The sequence below is a fragment of the Papaver somniferum genome, chromosome 7 (genome assembly GCF_003573695.1).
Source record: "Papaver somniferum cultivar HN1 chromosome 7, ASM357369v1, whole genome shotgun sequence".
In the NCBI taxonomy this organism is placed as follows: Eukaryota; Viridiplantae; Streptophyta; class Magnoliopsida; order Ranunculales; family Papaveraceae; genus Papaver; species Papaver somniferum.
The window spans coordinates 86,286,719-86,300,097 of NC_039364.1; the positions used below are offsets into that span (position 1 = coordinate 86,286,719).

At 37.8% G+C, this 13,379-nt stretch overlaps 1 protein-coding gene across 1 annotated transcript; it reads right to left on the minus strand.

Annotated features, from left to right (window-relative positions):
* Positions 1-9,008: 9,008 nt before the first annotated feature.
* Positions 9,009-12,737, minus strand: LOC113297808 (probable xyloglucan glycosyltransferase 5). The gene is made up of 5 exons (XM_026546389.1): positions 11,605-12,737; positions 10,970-11,278; positions 10,584-10,874; positions 10,384-10,497; positions 9,009-10,212 (listed from the first exon to the last, which is right to left on the minus strand). The coding sequence occupies exons 1-5, from the start codon at positions 12,325-12,327 to the stop codon at positions 9,565-9,567; spliced, it is 2,085 nt and encodes a 694-aa protein (XP_026402174.1). The 5' UTR covers positions 12,328-12,737; the 3' UTR covers positions 9,009-9,564.
* Between the last annotated feature and the right edge of the window lie 642 nt (positions 12,738-13,379).

A 13,379-nucleotide genomic window follows, 5' to 3' on the forward strand; every position in this document is an offset into this window, starting at 1 on the left:
CGCCGGCCGGTTCGCCCAAGCTTGCGCCGCCGTACCATCGGCCGGCCATCTCCATATTGTGGCCTGCCCTTCCCTCTTTCTCACCGACCAATCAAATCGCTCTAAATGCGCAGCCTACACTTTTAATTAAAAGTGGAAGTTGGCTGGTCGACACACTTAATTCCTTAAGGAATCGAATATAGATTGTCTATGTTAGTCTTAAAAAACGATCACAGCCGCACGTTTTGGCCGGCTGATTTGTCAAGCTTATATGCCTCCTGATGCGACCAGACAAGCTATGTGGTGTACACTGGCGGGCCTACTCGTACTTTAACCAATCGAAACCCTTACAACTTGCAAGCGGGGCCTCAAACCGATTGCTCAAAGTAAGTTGGCTGCGAAACTTACAAAACCCTAATTTATGTTAGCAGCGGCGCATTACCGTCGCAAAACCATCTCGACCGTCCAACTTCGCTAGCCGAATCGACCGGCCTAGATATGACTTTAAGCAACCAGCAATATGCAGTTGTGCTCACCGACGAGCTCACTTTCATTCTTACCAATCGAAATTTCCATTGCCTGCTAGGAACAACCAAAACGCTAGCCCAACATAGGCCAGCCGCGCAGATGAAAAAGGTTTCAATACAACTAAGACCCCATACGGTAGTTCTAACTTGGGCCGACCAATAGGATGTCAAAATGGCTACCAGCCATCACTCTCGTATAAGGACCGACCAACTCACCTTTGGCATACATGAATAGCTCCTGGAAGCTTCATGAAGATGGATGGTAATGCTCTTTTTAAGACATTAATCTCAGCGACTAATTTAAACAAGCGTTTATACAACGATGCTTCATGAGCATGGATTATTCTGAGTTGCTTGCTTAAAAGTGATGATTTATATACATCGACTACAAACGATGTTTTATAAATATTGATTTCACAAATAATTTAATTATTTGACCTAAAAGCATCATATGCTATTTTTTGCGGCAAGTCTCACAACTTGACTTGTAACATATGACTGCCCGCCGCCTAGCTTGCGCGTGATTGGTCAGAATAATTAGGTCTTACAGGAAAGACCCACTCAGCAGCCTGCTGCATATTTTTCTACAAAATACTCGAGACATCAAACATGTCACAAACTTGGGGATTTTCATCAGGGTATTAGTCTGGCGGTTTACAGCGTGCGGCGTGCAACACGCCCATTATGAGAAAGTTTCAGGAAAGGCGGACAGTTAGTGGAAGCAGAGAAGTAGTAGGTGTAAACCAACCAGTCTCTCCCTCATAGTAGGGACGTGGTTTTCAACATTTTACACGATCCCCACTTCTCCATCACCCAACTACTTCCACTTCTTATGAGATCAGGGTGCGTTCAACTATGACTTGTATAAATAGGTTTTCAACCTATTTCAACCAACAACGGTTATCAACACAAGTATCCAGAAAACACCAAGAACTTATAATTTACATTCTGCAAGCAAGTTCCATATTCTGATACAAGTCATAAAACAACCACACCTTCAGAGTTAACCATTCTGATTTCAACACCTTCATTGCTTCCCTCCCTAAGATCAACCATTCTCCTTAATTTTGTGACCGAAGCAAGACTGGAACAGACATTTGTTGGTTTAGGACAGAATTGTACAAATTGATCTCTCGAATCTACAGTACTCATGTGCAGTACATTTGCTTAGGGTTTAGATTCGTTTCTCGGTGGCACACCCAATTTACCATTTCCAGCAGAATCAGTTTTTACCCTACTACAAATGTAACAAGGGCAGTCCCTATGAAATGAACAAATTCATTTTGATCCCATTATGGACTCAATAAATGAGAAACATTGTTGGTCAAACGAGAAAATTTATTGGTTTTCCCATAGCGGTTCTTGAGTAGTCGCGCGTCTCCCTCCAGACCGCGCAGGTCATCATCAGGCGCGAGTGGTCTTTTTTAATTCGCACGGTGGCAGTTTCTTCGCTGGCGGCTCTTTAAAATCCGTGCGGCTCTTTTTTTTCCCCCAACGGCTACATCTGAATGACTCCAAATTTAATACCAAAGTCGTACAAGACGAACTTCGATATGGTTTTATTCCCTTCATAGTGTCAGAGGTTCTCTTCTTTTTCGCTTTCTTCTGGGATCAACTGCTTCAATAAAATCAACTGCGAGCCGTCATTCAGATCGAGAGAACTTATAATCAAGTTGACTAGTGCTAGTTCCTCTTCTCTATCACACCCAACTGTGACCTGAATTCTTCTTCATGGGTATCCGAGTCTCTAGAACCAAAACTCAAATCTTGAAATCATCCACCGACTGTCTTTGAATTTCCTATAAATACTACTCATTTCAACATAAGATTCAAACCTTCACCTCTAAATCTCTATCAAAATAACCAAAAAATGTCTCCAAGAGTATATCATAGATCTCGTGGTCGTAAATACACTTTAGAAGAGGATTTAGCTATTTGTAGAGCCTTTGTTTTTCAAACAAACGATAATATCAATGAGGATGAAGCTGTGCTGAGGAGAACGTTTTGAGATAATATTTTTATGAAGTTCGTCGCATAAATAGGGAACCTGTTTAACTGTGAGGTTCGAGGATTATCGCATCGTTTTAGTGTAATTAGTCGGGAAATATCGGAATTCCTGGCTCTACTAGTGCACAATCACCAAAATAAAATGAACGTTGAAGTTGTAGATGAAGTAGAACCAAGAACACAAGCAATGTGAGAAGTATCTCACGGCAGACTTGTCGTCTTCCAAGATTGTTTCAACATTCTTAGAGAGCTCATTCAACCCCTTCAGCATCCTACGAATGCCAGCTGGTGGCTATTAAATGAGGATGTTAATTAACGGCTATGTAGTAGTTTCTTTAATCCGATGTAGTTGGTTTAATCCAATATAATTTATCATAAGAAATGTTTAAATTAATTAATATTGATGGTTCACATGCGAAGAAATTTTTATTGATTAGATAAACATAACAGGTAACACCAAACTAAAACATAAAAAAAATATAAAAATATTGGCGAATCAATTCGTTCCTACACTTTAATCAGTCCACTCTACTAATAAACACTTAGGACATTTTCAAAAGTGCTTTCCGTATGTGTCTTCTTCTATAGAAGCGTAGAAATGTATAAAAATCTTGCAACCGAGCTTTTAGCATCCACTGATTTTTAGTGGAAAGTGTTTGTATTCGTGATCTCCATTTTCACGTATGTCAAATGTTATACAGGAGTTTTATGGATGGTTCATCGTGATCCAACGAAGAAATGGTGAGTATCTTCATACCTTTGTCCTCATTGAGAAACTGCATCATAGTTTCATTAAAATCGTATTAAATAACTTATTGTTTATTTTTTTTTCCATAAAACCATGGCTCAAGACCAGTTTATTGAAGGTACAAAGGCCTAAGGTGTTCTCCCGAGTAGCATATGTCTTCGTCTGTGAATACTATAGCTCCTTTAGGCATGGGATCGTAGGGTTATTCCGGGTAGCATATGTTTTGGCGATGGCCGCTATTTCCTTGGACGCTTTCTTTATTTGGTTATCGTTGAACCCTAGCAAGTCGAATAATTGGTGAGAGAGTATTATTTGTGCGAACTTACTAGCTACACCTTCCGTGTTGTCAAACATGGGGCCCACCATCTCCACTTCGCATACCTCGTCCTCAGTATCTTCCCATGGATTCCATACATCTCCGCTCGGGTCATGGGAGAGCGTCATGACTTGGTGTTGAGGAGATCTATCGGTTCCTTGGTGGTTCATTTCAATCTCTCATGCCGCGAGCTTCCTTCGGAACATTCGTCGGAGGGAATAACACTCGACCACTGGATGATTTATCCTCTAGTGATAATGGCAATACCTAGCGTCGTTTTGGTTGACTGTGTTAGGTCTCCTGTTGCGGTGGTAATGGAATTTCCTTGTTTGCCAACCATTGTTCGAGTATCCCTACAATTTTCTCTCGACTGCAAGGTAGGGGAGGTGGTTTGACGAAATCCTCTTTCGCCCCTCTGCCACCTTCTTGGTTGTAAGACTGAGGCGCTGATGTGCTCCCCCCATCTTGGCTGTAATTTGCACGGATATTCTACGGGGATGTTGATACTGTAGACTTAATGGCGCCAAGTATAATCAGCGTTAGACTCCTCCACACAGTCGGCAATCCTTGCTACCGCGTTCTATAATTCCACCAAGGTTTGGAACCGGAAATTAACTAGGTTTCTTTTGAAGGATGGCGTCATTTCGCGTATGCATATTTCCACCAACGCATCCTCCTTGATGTCTTCACGGCAATCCAAATAAAAATGACAGAACCTGGTGATGAATTTTACTACTTCTTATCATATTCGCTGGGTACATCTGCTCGCATCTATCGATGTACTATTTCTTTTGGTTGAGTAGAATTTTCTGAGAAAAAGAACAGACATGGCTTCCCACGAGTCTACGTTTTCGGGTTTCAGGTTATCATATCAGGTGACCATGAGTGACTTGGGTAACTCTCTCAGATATAACTTTCCATCATTTTCTAGGTCGTTAATAGTTGACATGACTTGGATGAGATGTTCACGCGCATTTCCCTGTCCGTTGTATACTTTGAACTTGGGTGAGGTGTAATCCTAGGGGTATTGGTACTCCGTAACTTCAGAAGAATATGGATTGTTCATGAAATCATAGTTGTCCTGCTTCACCACTCGATAGTTGGCCTCCATGTACTTTGCTATCGCCTCATGCGACATGATCGCTGGCGTTTCTTCGTCTCCAGTGTCTTTCCATGTTTCTTTAGTAGCGCTCTGCTCTTCTTCCGCCACCTTCATTAATTTCTTAAGTTCTTGATCTCTCTTGACATGATCCTCCAACTATTTTTGCATCTGTCGTAAAGTCAACCGCGCAGGTGGTGTGCCCTCAGGCGCTTGCTCCTTGTTCTTTCCTTGCGAAGCTTCCCTTTCTCCTCCTTGTATGATCGGGCTCTGTACTATTCCTCCACGTGTAAATTCTGCTCTCTCGCTATCAAAGTCGAGTTGCCGATTGACCAGTTGGTCTACGGGCGTGGTCGTGCTGGTGCTTGTCGAGTGTGTCATGGTGAACGAGCATTGGGGTGTGGTTGCCAAATGTTGATAGGTAAAGATAAACTGGGTCCTACACGTCCTAGTCACAACAATACAACATCTTTTTCTAGAATAGTATGAGAGAGAGCTTGCTTTCCATTGTACTATGTCCTTCCTTATATAGGCTTTTCCCAAAATCCCTCTTCCCGTGACATTATGTCACGTGTCATGGAAACCTTCTTATTTACCATTGTTGCCATCCCCTAATGTGACCTTCCACTTCTTATCAATTCCTTCTTTATCCTCCCTACTCCATGAATATATTTTATTGGTCTTGGGCCCTAGTCCCCATATTGTCTAATGGATTTATCCTTTCTCTATGGGGTCCATGGCCCTACTAAGGGGTAACTATTTCATGTATCAACACCAACTACTTATAAATCTAAGAGATCATTCTACATTCTGAAGCATAAAATATCTACAACATCTATTTGAGCACGCAACTATAGGTTCTATAACAAAGATTAACCAAAAACTAAACCCTCTATGATTAATATATATAATATATACATATATATACAATAGTATATTAGTTATCAAACATATGTATTTATGTAAAATAAAAATAATAAAATCATCCAATCTTGAGCATCTTCACGAGCGTTACCGTACCTGTTATATGAAACATTCTCAATATCCATAGATAGTGTGCATTGTTGTTTGGAAAATTTTCAAATGATCAACTTGAAACAAAAATTTTTGTGAAATATAAATTTTTTTATAACTAAGATTCCTAAGGATCTATGAACATCCTACGCTTGAATCACTTTTCGAGAGTTTAACCAAGACAAGTTTGAACACGAAATTTCTTCTTTACAATATTAAATCTACTAAAATCATACGAAATAGTCTCATAAGATAGAATGGTAAATGTCGTGAGTAAATAGGATAGGTCGGTCTTCACGTACCTCTTTATTGATGAAGTTATCGCAAATGTCTTCGTTTGTTCTTTAGTATTTAATCTTCGAGGGTTATTCAGTGATGTATGATATTCAACTACCATATAAGCAATCGGCATGTTGTGTGACAAAAAAGTCCTACAAAAGCTCAAAGATAAGTTTTATATGAGGGCAACCAGACCTGCGATGTTGTATGGTGTTGGATGTTAGGCTACTAAAAGATAAGTTTTATATGACGGCCATTAGAAGATAAATAGATATGCGTATGCTGCATTGGAGTTGTGGAAATATTAGATAAAACCAAATTAGGTATGATAATATATGTGATATACTTGGAGTGGTGTCGGTCGAGGATAAGCTTATTCAGCACCGGTTGTTATGGTTAGAACATCTCTAACAGAGAGCTCATGAAGCACCAATGTGCATCGGTATCATAAGTGATATCATAAACACAAAGCGAGGTAGAGGTCGACCAAAATTGACATGGGAGGAAGTTGTGAAATGAGACTTAAAAGAAGAAGGCTATTATTGGGGCGTCACATTCCAATAGAGGGGCGTCACCTAATAGGACAAAAACGGGTCACCCAGAAGTAATATCAAAAACCCCTTATCTCAAATAATTTTGTAATGACCGAACAACCCTTTAGTTAATTTTAATTTTATTAGATAATAATTAATTCTACGGTTGGAATCAATCCAAACCTGGACGTAAAATCAATTTCTACGGTTGGAATCAACCCAAACCTGGACGTAAAATCAATTTCTACGGTTGAAATTAAAAGGAACTTGGACGTAAAATTGAAATTTACGTCTAGGTTGACGAAAGGAAAATTCAGTAAACTAAACATAGACGTAAAATTGAAAATTACGGTTGGAATTCAACTAAACCTAGACGTAAATTGAAAATTACGGTTGGAATTCAACTAAACCTAGACGTAATACAACATGCAAATCAAAGTTTACGTTTGAATTGAACTAAACCTAGACTAAGTTCTTCAAAAACTAAATTACGGTTGAAAAATCTAGTAACGTACCCAGACGTAACACTAGCAAAAAGTAACTAAAACCCTAATTTTACGTCGATTTCATTCAATCTAACCTATTTTAAGCACAAAAACAAGTAAACAAAGATGGGTATGTTCGATTATTACCTTACATACACCATGGGTTTGTTCGATGAAATAAATTCAAATGGATTTACGATGAAAAGGATGAAGAGAAAGAGGAGAGGAAGAAGAAGAGCAATTGAAATGTGAAGAATGAAGAATAGAAATTAGGTTTTGTTTCTGTTTTTAAGTTTTAATTTTAATTGAAGGGTAGTTTGGAATCAAAAGTACCCCATAACCAGATTTTTGGTCACTAAATATCCAAGTGAAATTCTTTTATTGAATGGTGATGCCCCAATAATAGCCTTCTAAAAGAATGGAATGTGTCAAAAGAGCCGACTTTAGACAGAAATACGTGGAAGTTAGCAACCCCATGTAAAGAACCATGACCTAGGGACTTTTAGGATAGCTTCTAGAGGGCAGGAATTTGTTCAACGATTGGAGAGCAAGAACTTAGAACGTTGGAGTTTGTCCCCTAGGATTTGTTAGTATCTGGACTACTACTAGCAATACTTTTACTATTTTCTTCTTCTTTATGTCTTTGGTTTGGAACTTTGAGACAGGTTCTATTTCTAGCCTACCCAATTTATTTGGGACTAAAGACTTGGTCGTTCTTGTTATCAAATAGTAGTTATATCACCAACTAAATTAGGATTATTACTAGTAAAAGTTTCAAATACCACAACCCCAAGATGCTTTTGTTTTCCCATAAAGAGTAATTAGCTAAATGACGATTAGGGCTGCCAATGAGTACCATATTACCTGGAACCGAACTGGATCCGGATGAATTGGGTCCGGCTTCGGGTTCTAAAATGGGAACTGTTAACAATATCTCTACCCGACAGGTAGAGCCGTTAGGCTTTCGGGTCCTAATAGTATTACCAGTTCGGTATCCGCCGAGTATCGGGTATCCAGATATTTGTGTATTTTTTCCTTGATTATACCCAAATGCAAAGATTTCTTCTAGTTTTTTTTTTAAAAGATTTTTTTCATGTTTCATTTTTTTGTTTAGATTTTTTTCGTTTTTCATTTTTTTCTTAGATTTAATTTTATTTAGAACATTTATCGAGATTTAACATAAATTTTATATAAAAAATCATTAGTTTAAGCCAAAAGGATGAATATAAAAAAAATTAGCAAAATATATATAGTTGATTTTACTAGACCCAATAAATACCCAAAACAGACGGGTATTTCGTGTTTTTATCGGGCCCACTAATTTAAGAACCGGATCCGAAACCATTAAGACGCGAAACAGAATAAAATAACCGGGTTCAAATCCGATCGGACCCGTTGGCTCCCCTAATGACGGTATGACATCACAGTGATCCTATCACTACGGTGAAAAAACTTGTAAACATATCAATTTTCACTCACTTCAAAACTCTCTCACACAAACAAACAACCAAAGAACCTATCTTGTCTACTTTTTTGTTGATCACGGTTACTGAAATCTTTCTTCTCCATCCCTATCCCTTTCCCTTGCTTTCCTTTTCATGAAGCACGTTCGCTTTTTCAAATGTTACAGGTTTCCAGTAGATGCACCAACCATATTACTGACTACGACATCCAAACCATGCAGATAAAAAGTTTCACCATTTAGCAAATCAAAACATATTGTACTGAAAAATAATATGATGCCAACATTGTTTCCTCAATACGCATGTGCTGCTGCAACCCAAGAGGTAGGAAGATACCTTGAGATGCTGCCCTACATGTATGCGAAACATTAAGACTTGGGAGGATGAGTCTCCTTCTGTCTCTCTTATCATGTGATCATAAATAATTGAAAAGGAAGGTGGGTATATCAAGGGAAGAACCTCAACTCTTACTGCCCACCGACACTATATTTTACATACAAATACCCTACAATTTGAGGGAGAAAAACACAAAAAGGAAAAAGAGAAATGGACCACAAATTTGGACACAAGTATATGACTGAATTAATGGAGAACAAATATACAAATATCTATCGTTACAAATCCTCTCGAGTATAAATTTGGTTCAAATCCAAAAACCAAATAACAGACACTTTTTCTTTTCAAGATTTTGGTTTCTTGAAAGATTACAAGATGGACAGCAAACCATGCACATCCCAAAGAAGGATATTAACTATTACTGCTCCTAACTATTATATTATAATAACAATCATTAAATTTCAAGGGGGTTTTTTCAAGAAATTATAAAAATCTACTATGTAACAGATACACAAAGGCAAAGAGAGAGTAAGAGATGGAATGAAAAATTCTATACGGCAGCCAGCATTTCAAAATAAAATTAGAGGGAAAAAAGAGAACTTATTATTCAGCTTGAGGTCCTCTTCCACCTTACCGGGTTGATTCACTTCAGTTGAATGAGCAATATGAACTTTGCTGCTGAATATGCAGTGATTGACTGTAAAATGGTTTCGGTATTTTCTTTTCTTTTATCTTTTCTTATATAGTAATATGTCTTTCCATGCTTCTGCTTGGACTATTAACTCATTTGTTCGCCGATTAGGTCGAGACCCACAAGAAGAAAAGATACACCTTGAAAGAGTAAAAAGTAGAAATGAACCCCTTGAGCTGATAACAGACTTCTTACTGCGGCAGTGAGGAGTAGACAAGCTAGAGCGAGCTCTTTTCTATAGATTTTGTTAACTTTTTTCGGTGGCGGCGGCTGTGGAGCCTCCTGCTGTTCTTTCAATTTGTTCAATTCAGATAGCTTACTATCAGAAGCTCCTCTATATATTTGTGGGTGTGTCAAAGTTTTTGATTCTCTTTCAGCTGCGGCAATCAAGTCAGATTCTGAAGCTCTACCAGTCTTTTTTGTGATGACCCATTCGTAAGAGCTTCCCAATTGGAATAATCCTGATACCATGGCATGGAATTTGGTAACTGACATTGTGTTTTCAAATAGGAGGTAAGGAACAATGAAGGGGAATGATCTTGGTGTAGGGAGGATATTGAGAAATGACATGAAAACGGGTATATAACAGATGACCCAGATAGGTAATTCAGCCTCTGGCACAAACATGGTTAAAGGAAGAATTATGCAAAATAATGTGAAAGAATAGAATGGGAGGATCAATTTCCTTAAGAGAAAGAATAATAGTATCAAATTTGCTTTCTTCCATATTGTTATCTGCAATTAAAAAATGAAAGCGTGCTTTCACTTAGATTCCAACTAGAAATCCTAATTCAACTCTTCAACGACTAACTAGGCATCTTTTCAACATTGCGTCATTAAGAGACCTTAAGAAAAAATGTAGCCAAAAAGCTGCAAAAAGAAAAGAAAAGACTAAAGGAAACTTACCTTTGAATGTATAATAGATGGAAGGCACAATCGGAAAAGCTGCATTGGACCAGAATGCCACCGATGTTGCTGTTTTTTATAAGCTTCATAGGATTCGGGAACTTCGCAAAGCACCTGAAAATTACATTTACTGAGATCTGTCAAACGAACAAGAGTAAAAAAAAATTGACTTCAGACGAAAACTGGAATGAAGGCAGTACCTTAACATCATTAAGGTAAATGAATTTCCAGCCATTAAGATGAGCACGGACAGCTATATCCATATCTTCTACTGTAGTCCTTTCGAGCCAGCCTCCGGAATCTTCTAGAGCTTTGATTCTCCAAACACCGGCAGTTCCATTAAAACCAAAGAAGTTCAAGAAGACTCCATTAACTTGTTGCTCTACTTCAAAATGGAAGCAAAGATTAATGTTCTGCAGGCGAGTCAACAGATTTTCGTCCTTGTTCACAAAAGCCCAACGTGCTTGAACCAACCCTAGTTCGGGATTGTCCTGTATTGTGGAAAACACAGTGTTAGATTAAGCAAATACTGACTATAAAGTTCCAAATTAGGTACCTAAAACTCAATTTTTATATGAATAATCACCTTAAAATGAGGAACAGTTTTCTTAAGATAGTCAGAGTTGGGTTGAAAATCTGCGTCAAATATTGCGACAAACTCATACCCTCGTACATAATCACAGCCCATAGCAGATTTGAGATTCCCTGCTTTGTAACCCGTTCTAACCAATCGATGTCGATAAATAACGTTGATACCCCGTTGACTCCACCTAGAAACCTCAGCTTTGATTAAATTCTGAATGCTTTCATCATCAGAGTCATCTAGTACTTGAATCAGTATACGGTCTTTTGGCCAATCAATCTGGCAAACTGCAGAAATAGATTGCTCGTATACCTGAAGAATACTAATGGATTACTTCTTAATATCGGAAACTAAAATCTAATATGATGCAATCCAGCACTTGAAATGAACTTCAATAATGAACAAAAACCAAGGGGCTTGAATTACAGAAAGAAGCATGACAATTTGGACTTGACTACTTAAGTAGGGACTATATTTGCATTTTGAGATTATTTTGCATAATTTGAAAAGACAACTTCTATTATTACAACAAAGCTAGGGAGTTAAACATATACAATTGACCTTAATCATGAGAACTGAAAGAAGAAAATAGAATTGACAGCATAAAAAGTAAAGGAAATTTTAGTTGGTGTTTTTACCTCTTTTTCGTTACACATAGGAATCTGAACAAGAACCATGGGGTATTCATAATTGTTTCCCTCCAAATCCTCTGACTTGAATGGATCTCCGATAATTGTCGGCTTAATCTTCTTCAACTTGATCCAAAAACAACCAATACATAAGACCATCCTATCAATAGACTGGATTATAAAAAGAGCAACACAAAAATTGGACAAAGCTTGTATTGTTGGGGCAATATAATCGGCTCGAAACGTTAACCAAGCTACGAAAATCATATGAAGCCATCCTCGAATTTCAGATGTTTGCGGAATATGCAAATGAGAATTCTGAAAATAATGCCAACCCTTCAAGTGAGCAACCACTTCAAAAACCAGAATTGCCAAAGAGATCAATAAGAAACCTCTAATAACTTTGAATAAAAATCTTTCTTTACTTGACTTATCGCTCTCCATGGTTACTCCTCGACCAAAAAACAATCTTGTTTTTACGGCTCCAAGTAAAGTCCATAACACAGTTGCAAGCCAAGTAACACAACCGACAGCTCTATGAGCTTTGAGTAGTAAAACCCATGTAAATTGTTTTGCATTTTTCCCTCGATCCTTATCGACTGGTCGAAATGCTGCGCCTGGACCATTGATTTCAAGTATAGAGTAGTTTGGGTTCTCCATGGTTACAATTACTGGAGTTCCCTTTCTTGTATCCTTTGTCCACCATTCTGAAAAATCCAATCTTGGAGCCATTTTTTCGTTATGGTGGTGGGATTTGGTTTCAGCTGAAGTCTCCCAAAACTTCAAAATGCACAAAATTCCTTTTGGCTCAAACTGAAAATACAGAACCTAAAACCTCATACTAATACACAAAAGAAGCTTCCCAAACCTTTCTAGAGGATTTAGTTCAAACTGAAGATACAACAGAACCCAAAACCTTAAAAATAAAAACCTTAAGAAATCTGTAGAACCCAGATCTCAGAACTAAGGAAATCTTGCTAAAACCAACATTAGAAGCAAGACTCAAAAGACAGATCCTCCACACAAAATCTTAAGAAGCCATTTTTATATCTTCCATTCCAAACCCAATGCAGCAAGAAAATAATCCAAACAAAAGAAGTATGTAAAAGATTTTTCTATACCGAAAGGTTTTATCTTTCTCTCTCTTCCCCCCCCCCCCCCCCCCTGTCTGCAACTTCTTCTACTTACTCAAGTTGGAAAACCAACATTTAGAGTAAAGGTATCATGTGAGTATTACTCAATAAATCCAAACAAAACCAACTATTTTTATCTTTTTTCATTAACCTTCTAAATATTACTATAGCATTTAATTTCTACGACATATTCTGTTAAAAAAAGATACTTACCCATAGATGAACAGAGAAACCCCACCACCACTACAAGTCAGTAGACAAAATTAATTAAACAAACACCCAGGTTAAGGGTTTTGGGTATTTGAAGATGGAATTGAAATGAAAATAAACTAATCAAAAAACAATATAAAAAACGAATAAGTTACAGACATTGAAGATCCCAACTGGTTTGGTAATATCCATATCTTCTTGACTTCCATTACCAATCTCTAACCCTGGTTTTGATTCTGTACAGTAAAAGAATCTACTAGTGTTGTGAGCATTACCCAGCATAGAAAGCTGAAGAGTTTTGTATCAGTATTAATTTTCTCCATAATCTTATTTACTGTACTTATTACAGGAAAAAAAAATGGCATATCTAGTATCTTTGGTTGATTTTCTATTCATTTTTTAACATAATAAAGAGAGTGAGAGAGAAAGAAAGAACCTTTT

Coding starts and splice junctions, on each gene's coding strand:
- LOC113297808 (XM_026546389.1), bottom strand. CDS start 12,327: ATGGCTCCAAGATTGGATTTTTCAGAATGGTGGACAAAGGATACAAGA. Junction 11,279..11,604: donor CTATGTGTAACGAAAAAGAG/GTAAAAACACCA, acceptor AGTATTCTTCAG/GTATACGAGCAATCTATTTC. Junction 10,213..10,383: donor CATCTATTATACATTCAAAG/GTAAGTTTCCTT, acceptor TTTTAATTGCAG/ATAACAATATGGAAGAAAGC.